Source organism: Corticium candelabrum, chromosome 20, assembly GCF_963422355.1.
Source record: "Corticium candelabrum chromosome 20, ooCorCand1.1, whole genome shotgun sequence".
Taxonomy (NCBI): Eukaryota; Metazoa; Porifera; class Homoscleromorpha; order Homosclerophorida; family Plakinidae; genus Corticium; species Corticium candelabrum.
Window position 1 is genome coordinate 4,995,911 of NC_085104.1, and position 20,577 is coordinate 5,016,487.

At 41.6% G+C, this 20,577-nt stretch overlaps 1 protein-coding gene across 2 annotated transcripts; it reads right to left on the reverse strand.

Moving 5' to 3' along the window:
• Positions 1-693: 693 nt before the first annotated feature.
• On the reverse strand, positions 694-19,401 carry LOC134195734 (dynein axonemal heavy chain 12-like). Of its 2 annotated transcripts, none has more exons than XM_062664814.1 (11): positions 19,266-19,401; positions 18,979-19,154; positions 14,271-14,578; positions 14,111-14,177; positions 9,385-10,067; positions 2,075-2,163; positions 1,827-2,005; positions 1,558-1,693; positions 1,368-1,493; positions 1,230-1,315; positions 694-1,060 (listed from the first exon to the last, which is right to left on the reverse strand). In XM_062664814.1, exons 1-11 carry the CDS (start codon positions 19,284-19,286, stop codon positions 832-834), a joined length of 2,100 nt encoding a protein of 699 aa, XP_062520798.1. In that variant the 5' UTR covers positions 19,287-19,401; the 3' UTR covers positions 694-831. The 2 variants fall into 2 exon arrangements, with proteins under 2 accessions (XP_062520798.1, XP_062520797.1); XM_062664813.1 differs by having other exon boundaries at positions 694-1,130.
• Positions 19,402-20,577: the final 1,176 nt, after the last annotated feature.

The following is a 20,577-nucleotide window of genomic DNA, read 5'->3' on the forward strand; positions in this document are numbered from 1 at the left end:
ATTGACCCTGATGTTGATGCCAACATCGACGTTGACTTGTTCACAATATTTGCACGATGCGATGCACAGATCCGATGGTCCAAAGCTCATGTCCAGCGTGCTCAACATAAATGAATACCGTTATTATAAGTGACACTCTGCTATTGCTACTGCGTCGTAGACACAAGAGAGTTCAAACAGCTAGAAAGAGACGGAAGTGGATTAGAGAAATACTTTAGTAATGCCGGCAGCAAAGACAATTCTAGAGGCATTTTCTTTCAGTCTTAAGTCATTTAATCATTCAATCGGATTTGCCAATAACACGAGTAGTTCCTCACGGATTCCACCAGCGCTTCATCCACTGCTGGTCCTAGATATGCTTTTGATTGGTTGAAAATGATCACGTGCTTGTGGTTGACGCTGAGTACTTCCGGTTCTTAACGCTGGAATAGAACTAAGTTCAATTCCAGCATCAACGTCAATAGTTGTGATGCCGGGGTCAATGCGGGTGACGCTGGCATGTTCACAATATTGATGTCAATGTTAAACGTCAACGTCAATATTATGAACCAGGCTTTACAACATGCAGCTCAAATAATATCTATTTGGACTCAAGGGTCAAGACATAGAAATTTCTTTCATTTGTTTGTTTTGTGGCTTCACTAATGGAGGTATTTGACATTGCCTGGAAAAACACAGATAAATTTAAACTTGCTAGAAAGAAATGTGTACAAAACACAAAGACACCAAATGTACTTATATTTGGCCAAGTCTGTAGTACAATACACTTCAAGTAACTTCAATAACTACTGCCCAGTACCATGTTAATTAATACATATACACATACATGGGTTACCTCACTTTCCACCTGCTCTGCAACAAGATCAAGGAAGCCACCATCCATCCATTTCTTCTCTGATTTCTGCCATTTGTATGTGATTGTGAATAACTTTTGAAATGGCTCCACTCTCGCCTGAATCTCCTCAATTTCTTTGAATGTTGATATCTCAACACCAAACAATTCCTCCTCCTTGTTGACAACTGCCACCAAATCTTGAATGTCTGCAAGACGTTTTTGCACCTGCTGAACATCCTTACAGTATTGGAACATTGAATCAGAATCACTGTATTCAGAAAACTCATCTACGCGCCTACAGTGAAACAGACAGACAATAAGAATTAACATTACATATAGTCTAAGTAATGTCAGCTACTTCACTGCATTAGCCTAATCAACAAATCATATGTACCTAGCACACTTTTCAATGTCCAGAATGACATTTTGCCTCCGTTTCATCAGAGCATCTTCGCCACGATGTTTAGCTTTCTCAATGATCTACAAACAGTTTTAGACTACAAATGGCTGACAATAACACACAAATTCCTACCAGTTCATTCTCATCAAAGAAATAAGGAATTTGCTTTGGCCACTGTAGCACAGTCTTGTTCAGCTCCACTTCTTTCAAACGAAATGTGTACACTTCCAGCAAGTATAAGAGACGACTACAAGACTCCTATACACATAAGATAATCAGCAGGTGCACCTACATTGACTAAAATTACTATTGAGAGTTACACCTCAACGCTTTTTGTGAGAGATGGAACCAGCTCTTTCTTTGCCTTCTCCATGTAATCTATCAATTCCATCATTTCTCGATTGTCAGCCGGTTCAGTCAGTGCTCGAGTCTTGAGACTTTCATATTCACGACAAACCCTTATAAAAACATTTCAATTTCATCTCATAAATATCAGAAATACAACAGATAATACACTATACATACCCTCCCTTCATTTCTAATACACCTATAAAACGACAACATATGATATACTCTGTAGTAGATCTTTACCGTTCATTCTCTGTTCTGTGCAGTGTAGCCAGGTGTGACAACAAACGATCTAGAAACTCCTGAGAGCACTTTACCAATCCATCTTTCAAATCCCGACAGTTCAATTCCACCATGTTAAAATAGGCCATGGTAGGAAGACCAACAAGTTCCCAATAGAGCAACTTAAACTTTTCAATCTCCTAATACAAATGATTTAACACTGCTGGTATGTCTGCAAACATGAGGACATTGTATAACATAGTTCTGACCTCAACATATTCCTGTAGTGTGTGTCCTCCTTCAAGAAAAGTAGTCATACTCTTCTCAGCCTCACCATTGATGAGGAATCTATACTTGCCTATCAAGTATAATAAAAGCATACATTAAGCTTAAAACCTTTAAATGATTTGAAACATTTTAAAGGTGTCAGACTGTCTGTTTGTAACTAGATTGAACACAACAAAGCAACTAGCACATATCAATAATACTGTATATGTCAAAGCACTGTTACACCATAAATCATATACCATGTATGTGACACAATTGTCTAAAGTTTACATGGCATTTCTAGCAACATAAAGCAATCAAGCTCCACATGGATCAATTGGTAGTACAGAGCCGTAGCCGGCAGTTTGGAAGTGGTCCGATTGAAAATTAGCAAGCATGCACAGACGGCAGACTTCATGGACAGACTGATACAAAGTACAATTTTTCTCTCTCATGTTACGTACAGTCCGCGTCAAAACTATTGACACATTTACGCTTGGAGGCGTGGCCATGGGTATAGCGTGAGCAGAAATGCATCCGTTTTCATGTGACGTACGTTTTCTAGATAGAAAATAACTATTGTGTATGCTCGTAGGTTCGTTAGACTTTGGAAACACACAAGTACGCATCAGTAGCTTGTGTCCTCCTTTCATTTTTTGATAGCATTTCCCCCGCTAGCTACACAAAGACGCATTCGGCTACACATGCGTTAGATGTACGGCAACAGATCACAAAGCGTGAGCAACTGCCACTCCGCCTGAATTGCGTCAAGTTCATGAACGTTTTGAGGCGTAGGAAGCTCAACACGCCGCTTGATGACCGCCCAGAGGTTTTCTATTGGTGCAATATCTGGTGAGTTAGCGGGCCAATCAAGACCGTAACGTGCCCAGAATCTCGTGTTTTAGCTTCACTAGCGGAATTATATTAGGCATAGTGTAGCGATATAGCCTGCGTTATGAAGTTCTCTTCTGCTGGTGGAGGAACTGACAACAAGTCCTTCCTGTGCTGCTAGCTGATGGGCAAGTTTGTTTGCTGATTTCGTTGTTCCTTGTGTGCATCATGTTCACCAGGCTGTTAGATGGCTATCAGCTAGTTTTTTGGTCTTCCACGGGACGCTCTACGTTCTCCAGCGTCCAATTTTTTGAGAGTTCAGTAAACATTAGAGCAAGAAACACGTAAAAGTTGGGAGATCATAGATGGCTTCTTGGTACCAGAGCGGTATAGTAACAGAATATCGCAGCGTTGTCTTTCACGATTCATTTGACGATGGAAAAGTTCTCTAAGCGGATGCACAGACTATGGAATAGCTTTTGTGACTGCTTTTCAGCTGTTTGAGAAAAATTTGGCGCTGGTTTCTTATTACATAGCAAAACAAGAAGACTTTCCAAAATAGTACAACTAAACCGGAAATGTGTCAGTAGTTTTGATGCAGACTGTAGTAATGTAAGGACAGAACGCAACGTCTTGAGCGTCATCAACGTCGTAGTGAAGAGGTGGCCAAGTATAAAACCATTGGATCTGTGCAGAGTACGATGCAGCACAGGGTTAACTGAATTATTCTTAGACTCCCAGAAGGGTCTCTTGGGAAACAAAAAGTTCATAGGGTGATGAGGCATTAAGGAAGGTGACAGAAGCAACATCACCTGGTTCCACTTACTTATATCCGCCATTCTAAAACTACAATGAACAGGTCTATGAGCTGTATGCCTTCTGATCTGCGGGGCTGCAGGCACTTGATGTGAAACTAGCACTGTCTAAGAGTGATTAAATAAAAACTTATTTAATCAGCTATGCCCTATTCCGAAAGCTGCTGCGAATGGTCTGTTCGTGAAAGTACAAATATTGAAAAATTGTCCGGTTTCAACTGGACCGGCAGCTACGTCCCAGTACTATATACCAACACATTACATATATCCACTGTACTAATGAGGAATACCATAAATGTCTCCATACTTCTCCATAATGCCACCTGAGCAGTAATTAAAACACAAAACAGTTTGACAAACAAAATATCAGATATAAGTGTCTATGACTAAATTAGCTCCCCTTTTTGTTTTGCAATGTCTGTAATGTTGTAAAATACCTTGGCAACGACTAGATCTGGCTGAATCAGCTTATTCTGATGTACAAAGATGTAATTTAATGAACCTGTCAGGTGTGGTGGTAGGGAAATGTTCAACAGTGTGGTTTAGCAAGTGGATGTACCATTAATATTAATATTTTAGAGGCAACAATGGTTGAATGTAGAGTCAATTACTGTCAACTTAACTAAAGACGTCCTTTGTTTAAGGAGACTTTCAAAATTATCGACAATTTCACATGCATACAAAGCCCATGCTAGGAGGACGGGGTTATGGCGTCTGTACGCTTTACACAATGTTAATCAGTAGCAGATGGCTCATGCTACTTTCTCTGTTTTCCATGGCCGGAATTGCATCATGCATTGTTCCTGTGCTAGTCGCCTCAATGTACGGGCACAGCAGCCCACTCCGTTTTGTTCTAGAATACATCAGCCATCCGTGCCCAGCTGTCTCTACCACAACTTTTCCAATGTTTTCGTTTTTGTTCACTTGAATGACCGGAAACTTCAAGCTGACATCATTCGAGCGAGTCAACTCGAATGGTAGAAGAACTGCATCAATGCAAAAGCATTGAAGACTACATGTCAACACTCTTAAGCTGCATTTCCAATATGCGAACGCTTGAGTGTCGCATTGTGTCGAGTTGCATAGTACAAATTCAATTGTAAATGGGTCGACACGACGCACGAGACGCATGCAACGCAATGTTTCCAAATAAAATCAAGTTCTATTTGAGCGTTGAACTGGAAGCTGTACGCGTAGCATCAAAAGTATAACCTAGATTTCGACCAATCACAGCCAACAAAAATTTATTTTGGGGTTTTCGTGAGTGATGGTTATTGATTTTGGTGCTGTACTCGATGTTAAGCAATTTATAGATTGTGTAGGGAGCTGTTCTTGCTTGTGGATGATCAGCTGCAAGATGTACAAAGACTCGGGTGCAAGAGAACGCTAGAAATAGATCTTGAACAAGCTGGAGGTTCCGGCAAAATTCTGCCAGTAGAAAATAGCAGCATGAGTGGTCAGTTCAAGAATTTATGCAGCGACGTCTATGGTAAGCTAAAATCATATTGTGAATGGTACAACGGGCGTGATGCGATGCATGCCACTCCCACTCAAGACAACCCAATGTGATGCTCAAGCGCTCACATATTGTATATGCAGATTTAGTCTAAATAGATGAAACCATGGTCAAGCTAGGGTGATTCACAATTTTCGTCATTTTCACGAGCGTACAAAACGTACGCTAGGAGGGTAGGGGTACGGTCTTGCATACGCTTTTTAAATGATGATTAGGATATTGATTTATTTATCTTCTCATTTTAATACCAAGCAATGCCTTATGCGATGCCCTTCAAATGTTCGGGAGAGGCGTTGCGTAAGACCCTTATTAGACGGTTAGACTGCTTTGAGTTGAGATCTTTCAATGCAGTCTGGAATCGCAAAGTTTGCCTATGCGCATCCTGAATTAATCTGGGTATTTAAAGATAGCGTGGAGGTCTGCATGGAAGCCTTCCAAGACTTTTTTCAGTCATTGGATGCATTTCCACAAGCGCCTAAACCGGTTTAACAAGTGCTAAACTGGTTTAAGCTAAACTGGTTTAAGGATTGGTCTGTTTCCACCTGTGCTAAACCAGTTATATTCGAAACCTAAACCGATTTCTTAACCTGTTTTGTAGAAGGTTTAGCAAAGTGGTTTAGGTTTAACTGTCGCGTGACAGTAGCGTGCTTGTTTAGATGGCTTCTGACAACGCTGTTTTGATGATATCGACTATTTTGCTGGGATAGGATTGCCTTGAAAGATGTAAGCGTTGTTTAACTAAAAGAAAAAAAATCAGCAGCTAAGGAGAGAGAGAAAGTAAGAGGACAATGTCCTTAGTCACCATCATGCAAATTCCTAGTACTATATGCTGAATCAGTGACAATCAACAGTTGCTCTGACTCGGCGACAAAGCAGACCAATTCTTTAAAAATGACGTTCCTAGACGGTTAGCTTTGCACATCCGGTCCCGGATGTGCAAGTTCCTAGTGGAAACAGTCGCTTTCTTGAACTGGTTGACTTTTCAAATGCGTTTAAGCTAAACTAGTTTAAGGTGCAGCTAGTGGAAACACGACCATTGTTTGCTTATTGCCAGCGTAAACCAACAGTTGTGCACAAGAATCTGCACTGTCTATATCATCACTTTATGAACGTCTTTGTATTCACAACGAACATCGATCACAGAGCGAGGCAGTGACAGAAGGAGTGGACAGCAGCTGCAAAAGACAAGGCCAAACTCTGCCTCACGTTTGAAGCGACAAGGAAACAGATAAATCGGGACGCTGCATTGGTTTTTGAAGAAGATGGCAAGATGTCAGATTCTACATAGTATTCTAGAAACAATACTTGCATTTTACAATAAGAATACACTCGATGCTAAACACTGATCTGTGTCAGGATCAGGATGCATCCTCTTTGAGTAAAGGTCATCCCAAAAGTTACATTGCGTAGACAATACTAGACTACGTGCAGTAGGTGAGTTGTAGTAACGTACGCTGGTACATGTCAGCACGTGATCAGAAAATCGTCATTTTAAATTCCCTTTCGGGAAGGGAAGAGGGGTTAGCCAAAAAGCGTACATTTTGTATGCTCGTGAAAATGATGAAAATTGTGAACCACCCCCTATTGAATTGTGAATCAACAATATCGCGTACGCTTTGGGAAGGAGAAAGAGGTTTCAGAAAGCGTGCACTTTGTACGCTCGTGAAATTGTCAATAAATTTTGAACAACACCTAAGCTAATAAGCACTTCAGCCTAAATAAGCACCCGAGGGCTTAGTCAGGCACAAATCAGTGTATAAATTTGTTTCATGTAATAAATGCACCTGGCTCTTATTCAAACATTTACAATACTCATATTATTGGCAATTAGCCTGGTGGCCACTATACTCGATGTGTAGACAAATAATTAAAAGAGCACAGTCCAGATTTATGCATATGCTTTGCCTTGGGTAGAAAGAGCATATTGCGCACAGGCTGCTGGCCATGCCTAGAACAAAATGGCTTCCTCGAGACGAATATGTCTACTGTGTCAAGCCACACTCAGATAGCCGATCCAAAAGCCAACAAAGTATAGGTTTAGTTACCATTGTAATGTTTTGTCGTATTATGACCACGTTGTGCGTCTTGGTTGTAGTCTACCAAGGGGAGTGACAATTGGGTGTAGGAATAAGTGCACAAGAGAAAGATGTGGTCTACGAGAATGTGAACGCAAAGCTGCTGCTGTTGCTTGTGTGCAGTTTTGTGACTGTGTGATTAAGTTTTCAAGAATCGAAGAGCTGTGGTCAATGTCGGCTAACTGTAGGATGTGCCAGTATCATTTCAGGGCTTCACTTCTAGGCTGATGACAGAGAATGTGCTGGAGAACAGGAAATGCTTCATCTAGAGAACGGTCTCCTACAGATGCAGAAGTAATGAAAAGCAACAACACAACGTACACAACATCATGCAGCTAGTACCAATGGCAGTCAGCAGTCAATGTGGTGACACATTTAGGATAGTGAAATACCCTGCCCTTGTCTTACTACACTGCTTTCTGCAAGATCAGCAGCTGTTGGTGGACTACATGATCAAAGCAACAGTTCAACCAATGTTCTGAGAGTCCGCTGTCATATTATTGTCTGACAGTGACGTTAATCTTTCTTTTTAATTTGCTTTTCTTGATCTCATGTGTGTAACCTTAGTTATATGATGGTAGTGTCTGCTTTCATCCACTCTCTTTACAGTCCATTGGTGGAAATTTTGTTATACCTGCGGTGAAATATCTGTTCTCTGGCTTTTGTTGCCAAGCTGTTCCAGAGATGGCTGTTTGTCATAATTCATGCTTTTTAGTAAGCAACAGGCCTTGAATGCTGCATGCCTACAACTCCTAGACTATTAATCATGGATTGACTGGAGATGTGAATTCACTCACCCACATGATACTTTGGGGGTAAATTCTAGAATGAAATTGTGGTAATTTTCAAGTGAACTTGTTTGGCAGAATTGGTAAATGTAAATGTACTACCAATACGTGTACAAAAATAAATAGCATACAAATTATTATACATAATAGGTCATGGACCTAAGCCTCTTTGGATGCAGCAGGACCTTTCTCAAATTGAAGTTGAATTGAAACCTAGACCAGTGGATGCATATTACTCTCTATCCAAGTTCATCTTTTGCCAGCCTTGTCTTGCCATGCTTTCATGCACCACGCTGGCTTCTTGCAGAGGTTGTCGATATGACAGACGACGTTCACTTCCTGTCACGTGCAGTATCTAATCCGAAGCTCAGACACGAGTAGGCAAATGTGAAAACAAGTAAGTTTTGTTTTGTAACTAACTCCTAACTGTTATATTCAAACCGTATCACTTTAGCAAAGTATAGAACAGCCAAGGTCTCGTTGCTATGGCTAAGTCAAACTGCGAGATGCAAAGCGCTTGAATGTTCTTTCATGAGAATATGGAAAATGTACTACTGTATCATAATCTACAAGCGTCGGTTTTCAAATATCCTTACTTTTGATGAACTTGAAAAATGTATACATTATTTAAGATGGACTCCGAGGCTACTCTGAGCGCAAAACATCTGGACTGTGCCCCTTTAGTTTAAGTAACAGAAAGAAAAGGAATGGCTACCAAAAAGACGATAGATAGTAGAGTGCATGCTTAAAGCCTGAACAAGCTAACGAAAGACACTAAAAGTCAGTCATATAAACACATCAATATACCAAACAGAGGTGCCTTAATGTTATCCTAAGCTGTGTAAACAAATAAATCTATGTACATGCACAAAACATTCACTGAAGGTGCATGGCCATGCATAGAATGTTTGTTCTTATCCATGTTTTCCATTCATGTCTATAACTTCAAATCCTCTAGACGTGCAACAGATAGATTTCAAAGGTTCTTTGCAATAATCTTTCAGTTGTAAGTGCCATAATGAACAAGTGCTGTACATATAGTATTAATACATAATCTAAACTATCAAACTTCAACATGTAAGTGCACATGTGAGACAAGTCAACATCAGTCATCAAAATACTCATAGTTACATAAGTTTCAAGTCCCACCACTGTGTTCTACTAGGGAAGTAAAAAAACCTCTTACTGAATGCTCATATAAATCACCTTTCTAAGGAAGCTCAACATGCTCAAGCTCTGCCCTCTTACAAACCTGAATTTTTAACAGTAATAACAACCATGACTTACTGTATGACTCCAAGTGTTCTTTTGTCTCCACTAGGTTCTCCCTCACCATCTCCACAAGCTCCTTGATGCTCCTGTCCAAAAATCTTTGCTCTGTTGTTGTATCAATGTAGCCAGTAGCCTCCCCTGTTGTTATCCAGCCATGCATCTTGGGAACCTTCTGCAGCGACGTTGTAATGGTAGTCACAACAAACACTATAATGTCCTCCAGGTCATCCAAAGATGGGTAGAACTGCATCTGATTTTCGTCTAACACCAGTTGCAATTTAAACACAGGTGTCGTGTGGATATCTTTGAATAAATCTATCCATGACGTAAATGAATGTATGATAAGACGTTGCAGTTGAATGGACAGCAACGTGTCAACACATTCATAAAAACGAACAACATTGACTTTGCCTAAAGACTTGTTGTCGAAAAACACACTAGCGACTTCTGGAAACCAACTGTTCATCAGTTTTTCCTCTGCTTTCTGGCATTCAACAATGGCAGTGTTTCTTAGATATTCACATTCTACTGCTCCCCTAGATCTTGTGTCCCTCAGATCAACAAGCAGTAAACTTGAGTTTTTGTGACACAAAGCCAGCACAGACTGCATAGTTGGGTGAATGCTATTCAAGCTAGTCTTCATGTTTGTCCGAGCTGTCTCATATCGAGCTCGCCATGGTGTAGAAAAGTCAAGACCCCTAAAGAAATACAAGCACAGCATGGCTACAAATCTCTTAAACTACTATCAATTCACATGTGCGCGCGTGCACACACATACACACACACACACACACACCACAATTGCAAACTACCAAGTAATGGCACCTGTGTGTCTGTCAACAATTGAAGTTAGTGCATCTGTCACTGTGGTTCTATGTTTACTTCCATAAAGTAGGCACGCTGCACAAGCACAGTGGCTGATGAAGCACTAGTAGAAACACTGGCCATTCTCAAAATGACTAGATGGGAGTGACTATAAGTTAAGGCAGAAGCATTTGCAGCCTTAGCTTCCAACTATGCACATGCTCATGGAAACTGCTTTAACTGATTCTAATTAACTTCCATTGCCCATCCAGACATGAACATGGTGTTTGTTTGTGCATTGCCATCGATAGATGATGCATATTACAGGAGTGCCCAAGTTTGAAATGGTTGGCACACAAATGCAGCGCCCAAAACGTACTTGACTCAATGAGACACTCCCACGCATACTGGTAAAGTATGTATGTATAACTGGTAAAGTATGTAAAGTATGTATGATAGCCACTGTCTGCAACTCAGGACCAGAGTCATCACATCTACTTTTGCTTGGCTAGTAGGTGTCAATTGTTGATCGTTTTGCCATATACTGACTGACATACCAAGAGTGTGCCAATTAAAGCATTACTATAATCTTGGCGGTGCTCTGGCACTGCAAAAATTGGCAACGTCATAGCGTCAAGTGGGCACCCTGATATTAGAGACATTCCAAGTTTGGCTATGTCAGGAATCCTTAATTTAACTATTACACATACGTGTATACGTAGCAGATACATTACACCTTCATGTACATTTGTATTTCCCGGGGAATGTTGGGTTAGGTTACCTCCAGTAGGAACGAATACGCGTGCCTTCATACCAAACCAAACATACACACACCTTCAAAGAAGAAAAACAACTTTGAAGAAATGCAACAACCTGCCATCTGTAGTGTGCTTTAGTTAAAGGGGACAAAAATGAACTTAACTTGTATGAGTAGATCTTATGAAGACAAATCAATCAGTATAAGTTACTCTGCTATCTTTGCTTTTGTATACGAGAACGAGCAATGTTTCTGTGATGTGCAACGCCCACGAACCTGCTCCACGCTTCCTGGTGGATTAAGCTCCGCCCACTGCAAATAAATCAATGTGTTTATGGATGACTGCTACGAATATATCAAAAATGACGAATGTGAATGCGAAGATATTATTAAGATCTGCCTTCTTGCCGTCAGTGGTTCCTCTCTAAAGTAAAATGGTGTCGGTAGAGCTTTTTCCCCGCCAGACTTTGAAGCAGAATTCCTCAATACCACGGCTTACCTAGAGAACGCGCTTGTGCTTGAATATTTGTTTATCCTTGTTCTTTTAATATCCGCGCCGTCTGGCGTATGCTACAGAGGATGATCCTATTTTACATCCGGGATTGTAACCTTCTACCAATCAGCGGCAAAAGAAAGTGAGCTGACCAGATGTGAAAATAGGAACGTCCTTTGTAGCACACGCCAGACGGCGCGCTGAACGTTTCTATTCGGATATTAAAAAGAACAAGGATATCAAATATTCAAGCACAAGCACGTTCTCTAGGTAAACCGTGGTATTGAGGAATTCTGCTTTAAAGTCTGGCGGGGAAACAGCTCTACCGACACCATTTTACTTTAGAGAGGAACCACTGACGGCAAGAAGGCAGATCTTCATAATATCTTCGCATTCACATTCGTCATTCTCAATATATCCATAGCAGTCATCCGTAAACGTATTGATTCGTTTGAAGTGGGTGGAGCTTAATTGACCAGGAAGTGCAGAGCAGGTGTGTGGACGGAGCTTAATCGACCAGGAAGCGCGGAGCAGGCGCATGGGCATTGCACATCACAGAAACATCGCTCGTTCTCGTATACAAAATTGAAGATAACGGAGTAACTTATACCGATCGATTTGTCTTCATAAGATCTACTCATACAAGTTCATTTTTGTTGGACTTCCCCTTTAACCAGTACAACTCTCACACACTGTTGTGATTCAGACTGGATGTAATTCCTCATACACCCAAATACAAGACTGAAATTTACTGTCAAGCAGAAAGCCTACTAATTTAAATATGAAATGACTTGCTAAACCTTGCATCTGCTAGTCTGTAGTAGTTTTCTCTTTTAAACTTCTAGTCTCTATAACTTGCACAAAATCTTAGTATTGCTGTATAGTTGAATTCCTAGCTAGCTAGCTATTACATGTACCGTATTTCCCATTTAACTGCATGCCAGTTAAAGCCGGGTATTACCAGAGTGCCAGTATACCCCAGGGTATACTGGCATGCCAGAGAAAGAGAGGTGATTTGACCAACCTCCTCATAGACTGGACTCATAGATCTATGCTACATCCGTTATTAGATATTGATTGAACTAACACAATTAAACACTAAGACGCATACTTTTTCATCTAGATGTAGTATAGACTGTATTGTATAATCAACCCTACAATGTTTGACTTTCTCTGTCTTCATCCTCCTCGTCTTCATTGTCCTCCTCTCTTCCTTAATTGTCAGCCCTGTGTGTCCTTCTGCTTGTTCAAGCCTAATGCTGTATGCACTGATGTTTCCACCGAGCTCATCGTACTTGCAGAGTACTGCTAGCTTTTCGATTGTGTATGATCTTCTGCATGCCACACTGCGAAGATCCATTCTTGATACCTTCTGGCTGTTCAAATTTTCTCTTTTCAAGCTGGGCTACGGGGGAAGCTGCATCGCTAGGTCAATGAATCGAATTATGGTGCATGTGCAGTAGAATTACTACACATGTGTAGTTGCTCCCTCGCCCTTACCGGCACTCCCTCGCACTACTGTATACCGGCATGCCGGTATCATTACTAGAGTTCAACAAGCAAGTTTCTGGTAAACCCCGCTTATACCGGCATGCAGCTAAATGCATGGAAATACGGTATATGTCAGTAGAATCATGTTTCAAATATAAGTATTCAGATATAAAAGCAGTGTGGGACCACACCCCTTTCTGTAGGCCTGTTGTCTTGGATTCTCTCACTCTTTTAACCTACTATTGTCAATTCTTGCAATTGTTAAAGGGGAACGCTCACCAAAATCAAATATCTCTCAGATGAAAGCTGTCACTTCATCACACAACCCTTTGCAACCGTTTACTGCAGAACTTTACCATAGCAAAGAAATAAAGCATTGAAATTACCTGCGTAGGCGTGTTTAGTACCCGTATGTGGCATGAGCGTAACTCTGATTGTTGGTTAGCAAGGAAGACTGATACCTGTGCACATTTCAAGGTAAGGATTGTGAGACATATGGTGTCAAGTTGTGATTTATTGACTAAAACAAACTGGGACCCCAAAGTTATCATGCAAGTATCAACTGTGGCAATACAACCTCAGAAGGAGACCCTTCTTAGATTAGTTCATAGATCATGTCTCGCTGAATGTTGGGTGCGTTAGGAGCACTTGGTATGGTTAAACCTAAAGTAGTTACTTCGAGAGAGTAAGACTTTGTCTACATACGGGGAATCGTCTGAACAACTCGTTGCCGATTCTCTGCTTCTGTGGCTGTCTGGACCGTAGGATTCCTGCAGGAAGATACCAGGCCTTGTATCTTTCTTTCAACAAGTTTTAGTATTTGGTGAGAGTTCTCCTTTAACAACACTTGTATAAGTTTCTAAGTGCAGCCTTCACTATCTTCAAAGCTGAAAATGATGCTCACAATCACAGTGCTGAATGGCATTAGCAGAGCAAAACCTGCTTTGTTGCACTTTTCTACAGATCTTTCTGTAGACCATCCTCTTCTACGGAAAGGAACAATTTTGAAAAAGCAATGTGCTTTTTCTCCCCACACTCTCACCCGCCCTCCCTGCCACCTCATGTGCAACAGACACTGACACATGGACATGCAAACAAACGGATGTAACACAACAAATGAGTAAGTAACAAAAGAGGAATGCAACTGAATAGTACACAAACAGGAAGACAAATCAACACAGAAAGTTTTCTCCTACTTCTTGTCCTTGGGAATCTCGTCTTGAGTAACGCCTTTCACATTGGGTTTCTTCAATACCTGAGCAACTACAGTATGTAGCACAAATAACACAAAAATAAAATTCAATTATTTTGCTTCATCTGCTAGTCCTTATAAACAATGCTATGATAAGTACTAACCCATAAACTTCCTCAGACTGCCCTCGTAGTCGTTTGAAACTTCAGTTTGTATCTCCTGAATCAGTTGCTTAGAGTTTGGCAGATTGGTGAGAACTACAGGGACTTTATCCATCACATGATCCCATACAGATGGTATCATGGGTGTCACCGGAGCATCTTGTACACGTTTCTTCAAAAATTCGTAGTTCTCTCGAACCTTGCGTTCATGACTCATCATGGAACGTGGGTAATCGGGAATTGGATCTGTATGAGACTGTGAATTGGCAATAAGAGCTGTCTGCTGCCTTGCCTTTAAAGCACGCTCCTTCCTGAAAATCAACAAAAAATTAACCAAATTAATACATGAAAAGCACACGGTTGCTTAACATTGCAACTATTCAAATTCTAGTATTTTCATAACTAACACTTTGATTTCTTTCTTATTCTTTGCTAATAAAAGTAGACTGTCAGAAAAGATAATCAACTCTACCTTTATGTACATTTGACACAGTGGTCAGTCATTAAACACAATAACCCCAACTTCCACAAAATCATTAGAACCTCAACTGTGATTTACATACCATATTTCTTTGATCAAACGCCGCCCTCTATTAAATGCTGCAGCTAAGAGTACAGATAAAATATAAACACCGCACTCGAATCAATGCCGAATTTCATCTATTGCTCATATTATGAAGGAAAAATCGCATGACTTCTTTGGAGGCATACGTGAGGCAAACGTTTCTTTAGACTACTCGGATACTGTTTCACCACATACTGTCTCAAATTGTGAAATGCACACCAGTAAGGTAAGTGTTGTTCTCTTGAAAAGATGTCAAACCTACAGCATACCTGACACTCCTAAAGCAAGGACAGAGAGCCTTTAACAAATAAATGCTGCCATCGAATAAATGCCACCCTTGTTTAAATGCCGCAGCTGGAGTGCTACAGCTAAAATAAATGCCGCAGGTGGAGTGCTAGCTAAAAATAAATGCCACAAACCAATCAAAGAAATATGATATTTGTTTCACCAAATAGTAAGTTACTAACATCGGTGCCTGTAAAACGCAGACTGACGGAACTCCAAGGGCAATTTGGCGTTTCTGAGCCTAGGGCCGTACATAAGCTGATTACAGTTGTTTTCTGATTCTTTTGATTGTTCACAATTTCGCTATATGTATTAATATTCGCGGTCTACATACACGATGCACACCATTCGAGCTTTCACGTGAAACTAATGTTACTAATCATGCACTAGCTTTCTTCGGTTTTGTACCACTAGATTTGAACTAACACTGAAATAGAAACATATTTGAAGTGTAAAAACCCTAGGATGTAAATAAAACATCACGGAGCTTGCGAGAAACACGTCACACACATTTACCAATTAATTATATCTACAGTCTTGCACAATGAGTTTTATGTTTGATATCAATTGCACAAACGTAACGTTCTTGAAGAGCTATGACAGACATGTACGAATCGTCGATTATGGTCATTACGATCCACTTTATGCATGTCAGTCAATAGTTCACTTGTCTCCTACAGCTAATTAGAAGCTTCTAGTATGTACTACCTGGTCTGTAGATGGCAGCTGCATGGAACTTCCACGCGTCTACTACTTTACTAAAAGGCTAAGTGCTAAAGATGCGTCAGTGGATGATACGACAGTGACGTGCATGCGCTGGTGCAGTCAATAGTCATTATCGTCTGCTAAGTTGCCCTCGGTGTTCCGCCAGTCTGCAGTCTGCGCTTTACAGAAACCAGTTACTAACATAGTTAATTAAAGTGACTGGCTCAAACCTTGTTCTTTGTTAGATTTTCTTGCACTGCTGGGATGCTCAAAAGCAGCTTAAACAACCATTAGTGCACCGGCCTGTACTTTAGCATGTTCTTAGAGTACCATACTAATGTAGTATGGCACAACCATAACAGAGTAAGCAAAGTACTCCTATGTGCAGCTCTTTGTGTCATGCACTTTTAGCACAAAAGAAAGCTTCAGCTTTATAAATTTCCCACAATATGTAAAATTTCTGGAGATGTGAAGTGCACAAATAGTGTTTCTGTTCTTTTTTTTTGTTGTCTTTCTAAATTAAACTGTGCACTACCATGGCTTCCCTGAGTCTTAAGATTTGAAAAACTAGACACCAAATTCACATGCACTAAGCAAAGTACAACTACCGTCCAACATCACTCATGACAATACAACATCTTTTGACTTGCTACTTCAAAAGAAGAGATGAAACCACATTTTCATTGTGAAATAAACACATAATTCATCAGAATGCACACTTGACAACACACAGGCAGCTGGTTGTTAATTAATGTGCATATAGATGCCAAGCTATAGTGTAATCCAATTTTCACTCGATTTATTAGTTAAACTTGAAAAAATACAGTCTGTATCATCTATAGCGTGGGTCTTTGAATGTCAAGTTTCTATTATTATATGCGGTAATTACTATAGACAATCACAAGTCGTACGACTCCTTGGTCGAAAGTCATACAACTCTTACATCGCAAGTCAACTCTTACCATACGACGTGTTGCACAATCTAGCGCAACGGGCAAGGCACTTGCTTGTCACACTTTAATCTAGCGCACGCGGGCAAGGCACATGCTTGTCATACTTGTTTGCTACAGTTCGCAAGTGCTCTCTGGAATCTCATCATTGCAGTAGAGGTTTCTTCTCGCTAGCTAGTTCTTGCTGGTACGCTGCTCTTGTCGTCAAAATGGCCCAGAAAAGAGTCAGTCTGACTGTTGAGAAAAAGATTGAAGTGCTTGAATATGCTGAGAAAAACTCGAAAGCCAGCCAAGGAGACATTGCTCGTCATTTCTCCATCTCCCAGCCCAGTGTTGACCATTCTGCACAAGAAAGATTCCTTGCTGGCACTAGCTTCCAAGGGATCGAGGAGTGTAAAGAGAAACCGGTCCACACTCTGCAATGTTCTGGAGAAGGGCATGGAAGCATATTACGCCGCCTGCAAGGAGAAATCCCTGAACTCCATCAGTTACGATTTGCTTATCACAAAGGGTAAAGCCATTGCTGAAGAACTGCAACGATCTGGTCTTGCTGATGCCAAAGATGTTCCATCAAGTGACGCTGGCTGGAAGAGTTACGTTCAGTGGTTCCTGAAGAAACAGAGCATAACTTCCAAACGTCATCATGGAGAATCTGCTGATGCAGACACCGCTGCTGCGTGAAATTTCTTTGATGGTGTCCGGCCAGAGTTGTTTAGTAGCGTGAGTAACGATCCTCTTGCGTGTTCAACATGGACGAACGGGTCTGTTTTGGAGAGCTCTTCCTCGTAGAACGCTTGCGCGGGTGAGTGAGAACGTCAAGGGCAGCAACGTGCAGAAGGATAGGATCACGTTTACAGTGGCAACATGCATGGATGGGACCAGGCTGCCTCTACATGGCATTGGAACCGCTACGATGCCTCGTGCCGTGGCAGCTGCTCACACCACTCCAGCTAACACTCTTGGTGGTCGCTGGACAAGCAACAACAAAGGGTGGATGACAGAGACTGTCTTCTGCGATTGGCTGATTGAGTTCAATCGGCTGTTTCGCCGCAAAGGCAAGAAAGTTCTTTTGTTGGCAGACAACTGTCCAGCACACAAATGTGAAGCAATTCAAGACAGCCTTGATCATGTCAATGTTGTGTTTCTCCCTTCCAACACGACCAGCATTATTCAGCCATGTGATGCTGGCATTATTAATGCATTCAAGCTGAACTACCGCCGCCTGATGCTGAGGAAAGTTGGTGGGCTAGTTGATAATCCCATCATTGAAAAGCTGGACACCAAGGCCCTGAAGAAGAACATCAACATGCTCCACTGCCTCCCGTATGCAAAAGATGCTTGACAATCTGTGACAGAGACCACTGTTCAGAATTGCTGGAGGAAGGCTGGGTTCTCTGCTGAGCTGCAAGCCACTGAGGACAACACTGTCCCTGAAGTCCAGTCTGAGCTTGCCCAGGACATCCAAGAGCTTTCAGAACTTGACAAGGATGCACTCGTCTACATGCAGCCATCTGAAAACGCAGAGCAAATTGTGCAGGTGATAGCCGAGGAGTTGACCAGCAATGAAGCTGAAGCTGAAGCTGAATCTGAGAATGATGATGACAAGGGCGGTGCCAGTCCCACTGCAGCTGTCCAACCATCCACATTGGAAATGTTCCAGGCTTTGGATGCATTGCGTTGTGGTCTATGCTGGAAAAGCTGACGATCGCCTTCACCACCATGTTGCGGAGATTGAGAACTTCCTCCTGTCTAAGAAGGCTTCGAGAGCACAGCAAACACCGCTCACTCAATTCTTCTCAAATCAGTAATGTTTGACTGAAGAAAATGTACATACACGTACAGTACATGTATTGCATTGTTCTTTTTATTGAAAGAAGCAAGTGTGCAGAATGTGACTCCACTATTACTGTATCGGATACTATAGGTACTGGAAAAGGTCCTTTTGCATAGAAAAATCCACCATTATAAGCAGTATATTACAATAACCGATAATTATTGTATATAATAATAGCGTATTGAGTGAGTAATATTTTGATTATGAATATTGAACATCCTATTCCAATATCCGATGTACTACCTTATCCGGTCACCTTATAGACGATAAAGACTGTACTATGTTTCACGTTTGCGTAGGCGTGTCGTATCAAGCCGCACATGCGCATAATGTAAACTGTTCAAAATTGTACTGCTACGCATAACTGCTCACATCACGTTCGTAACGAGTCCTCTCACATAGGAGCTATGCCTGTACCGCCTCAGAGGACTGTCAGCTGATAGTCGCGAACTGTGCAACTGACTGGTAGAAGGTGGCGACGGGATAGGAGGCAGACGAGGAAAACCAGGGACGGACATTCCAGGTTTAGGCTTCGAGACTGACGCCACCTAAAACAATAATACACAATTATTGATAATACACTCTGCACTAGAAGGGCTGTTGTCGACAGTAAGCTGGCCACGTTGTATGTAAACAGTCCGAGCCCGAAGTCACTCTACCTTTTCCCGATGTGTTGACATTGCGAATCTGTATAATAAAGAACTCTTGAAGCGTTCGAAATATAGCTAGCGAAAAAAACCGCGCAACATACTACGTTGCTAGGTACATCTCCAGGCAAATAATAGAACGCATGCGCAACAATTTGCCTTGCAGTCCAAACCGACAACCTGCTTTGCTAGCGCGCTCTTCACAAGCCTAGCGCCTGCCCTGGCCTTCGCCGAATATATCCGTCAACTTGGTTTCATGGTCTTGATTATGATCAACTAAAAATCTATGAAACGTACAAAAATTAAAACTAGATGCAAATAATTCTAAATGAGAATTGTCTGCAGAAATACTAGTTGTACGGTATCCTAGGCAGAGCCGGCTCTGTCTGTGTCAGTACATTTTAAAAACCCTAGCACATCCACAAAGTACTACTATTCACGTTGCAGCTGCTGCTTAGATCAGGTAGACCTAGTTTTAGATCTGTCTGTAGGTGCACCTCGCGTTGACTCTGTTTTCGTGTGGGGCAAGGAACAAGCCAATGCTTTTGCCACAGCGAAATCCATGATGAGCAAGGCAGAGACTCTGGCATTGTTCAACAACGAACGAGAAACCACCGTTATTGCGGATGCCAGCCCTTGCGTTGGTCTGAGCATGCGAATCCAGAGTTGCCGTTTCCATGGTGATGGTGCCAATTGTGGCACCTGCAGGCATAAAACTTGTGGCACTAGTCCTAAAAGAATATTTTAGACAAAGATTCTAGAGCGAGACGAAAATACACATTTCCTAGATCATACTCGGTATACATGTGTACAGGGACTATTTGGTTCCGTGGACTATTTGGTCGAGGGCAATTATCTCGCTCCTATTTGGTTCCCGAAACCGTTTAACTAGGGCTTATTTGGTTTCGGCCACCTGCAGGGACTATTTGGTCGCGTGGACTATTTGGTTTCGCATTTATTGCGCCTCGAATCGGCACTCTCCAACTCTTACAGCTGTACGAGACGGACGCGAACGACGTGACGATGGCCATGATAATTTTCACGCCTCTCCCAGACGTCTCGATGAGCCGAAATCGAGTGCGACCTGCTTCTTCTTCGTTTGTATTTGGCTTAATGTGAATACCGAAGTCATCACGACATTGTCGATCGCAATTTCGCGTGTCTGACGTTTCCTTTTGAGGCGAATCTCGGCTCGTCTGGTAGCGGGCGTGTTGAAAGTAGGCGGAGTAAGAATGTCTTGTGCGTTACAAGGTAAACAAACATGATCCGATCACCGAGTGTAGAGACATGGTGATGTGCCTAAGAATGTTTTAGTGCGTAGAAT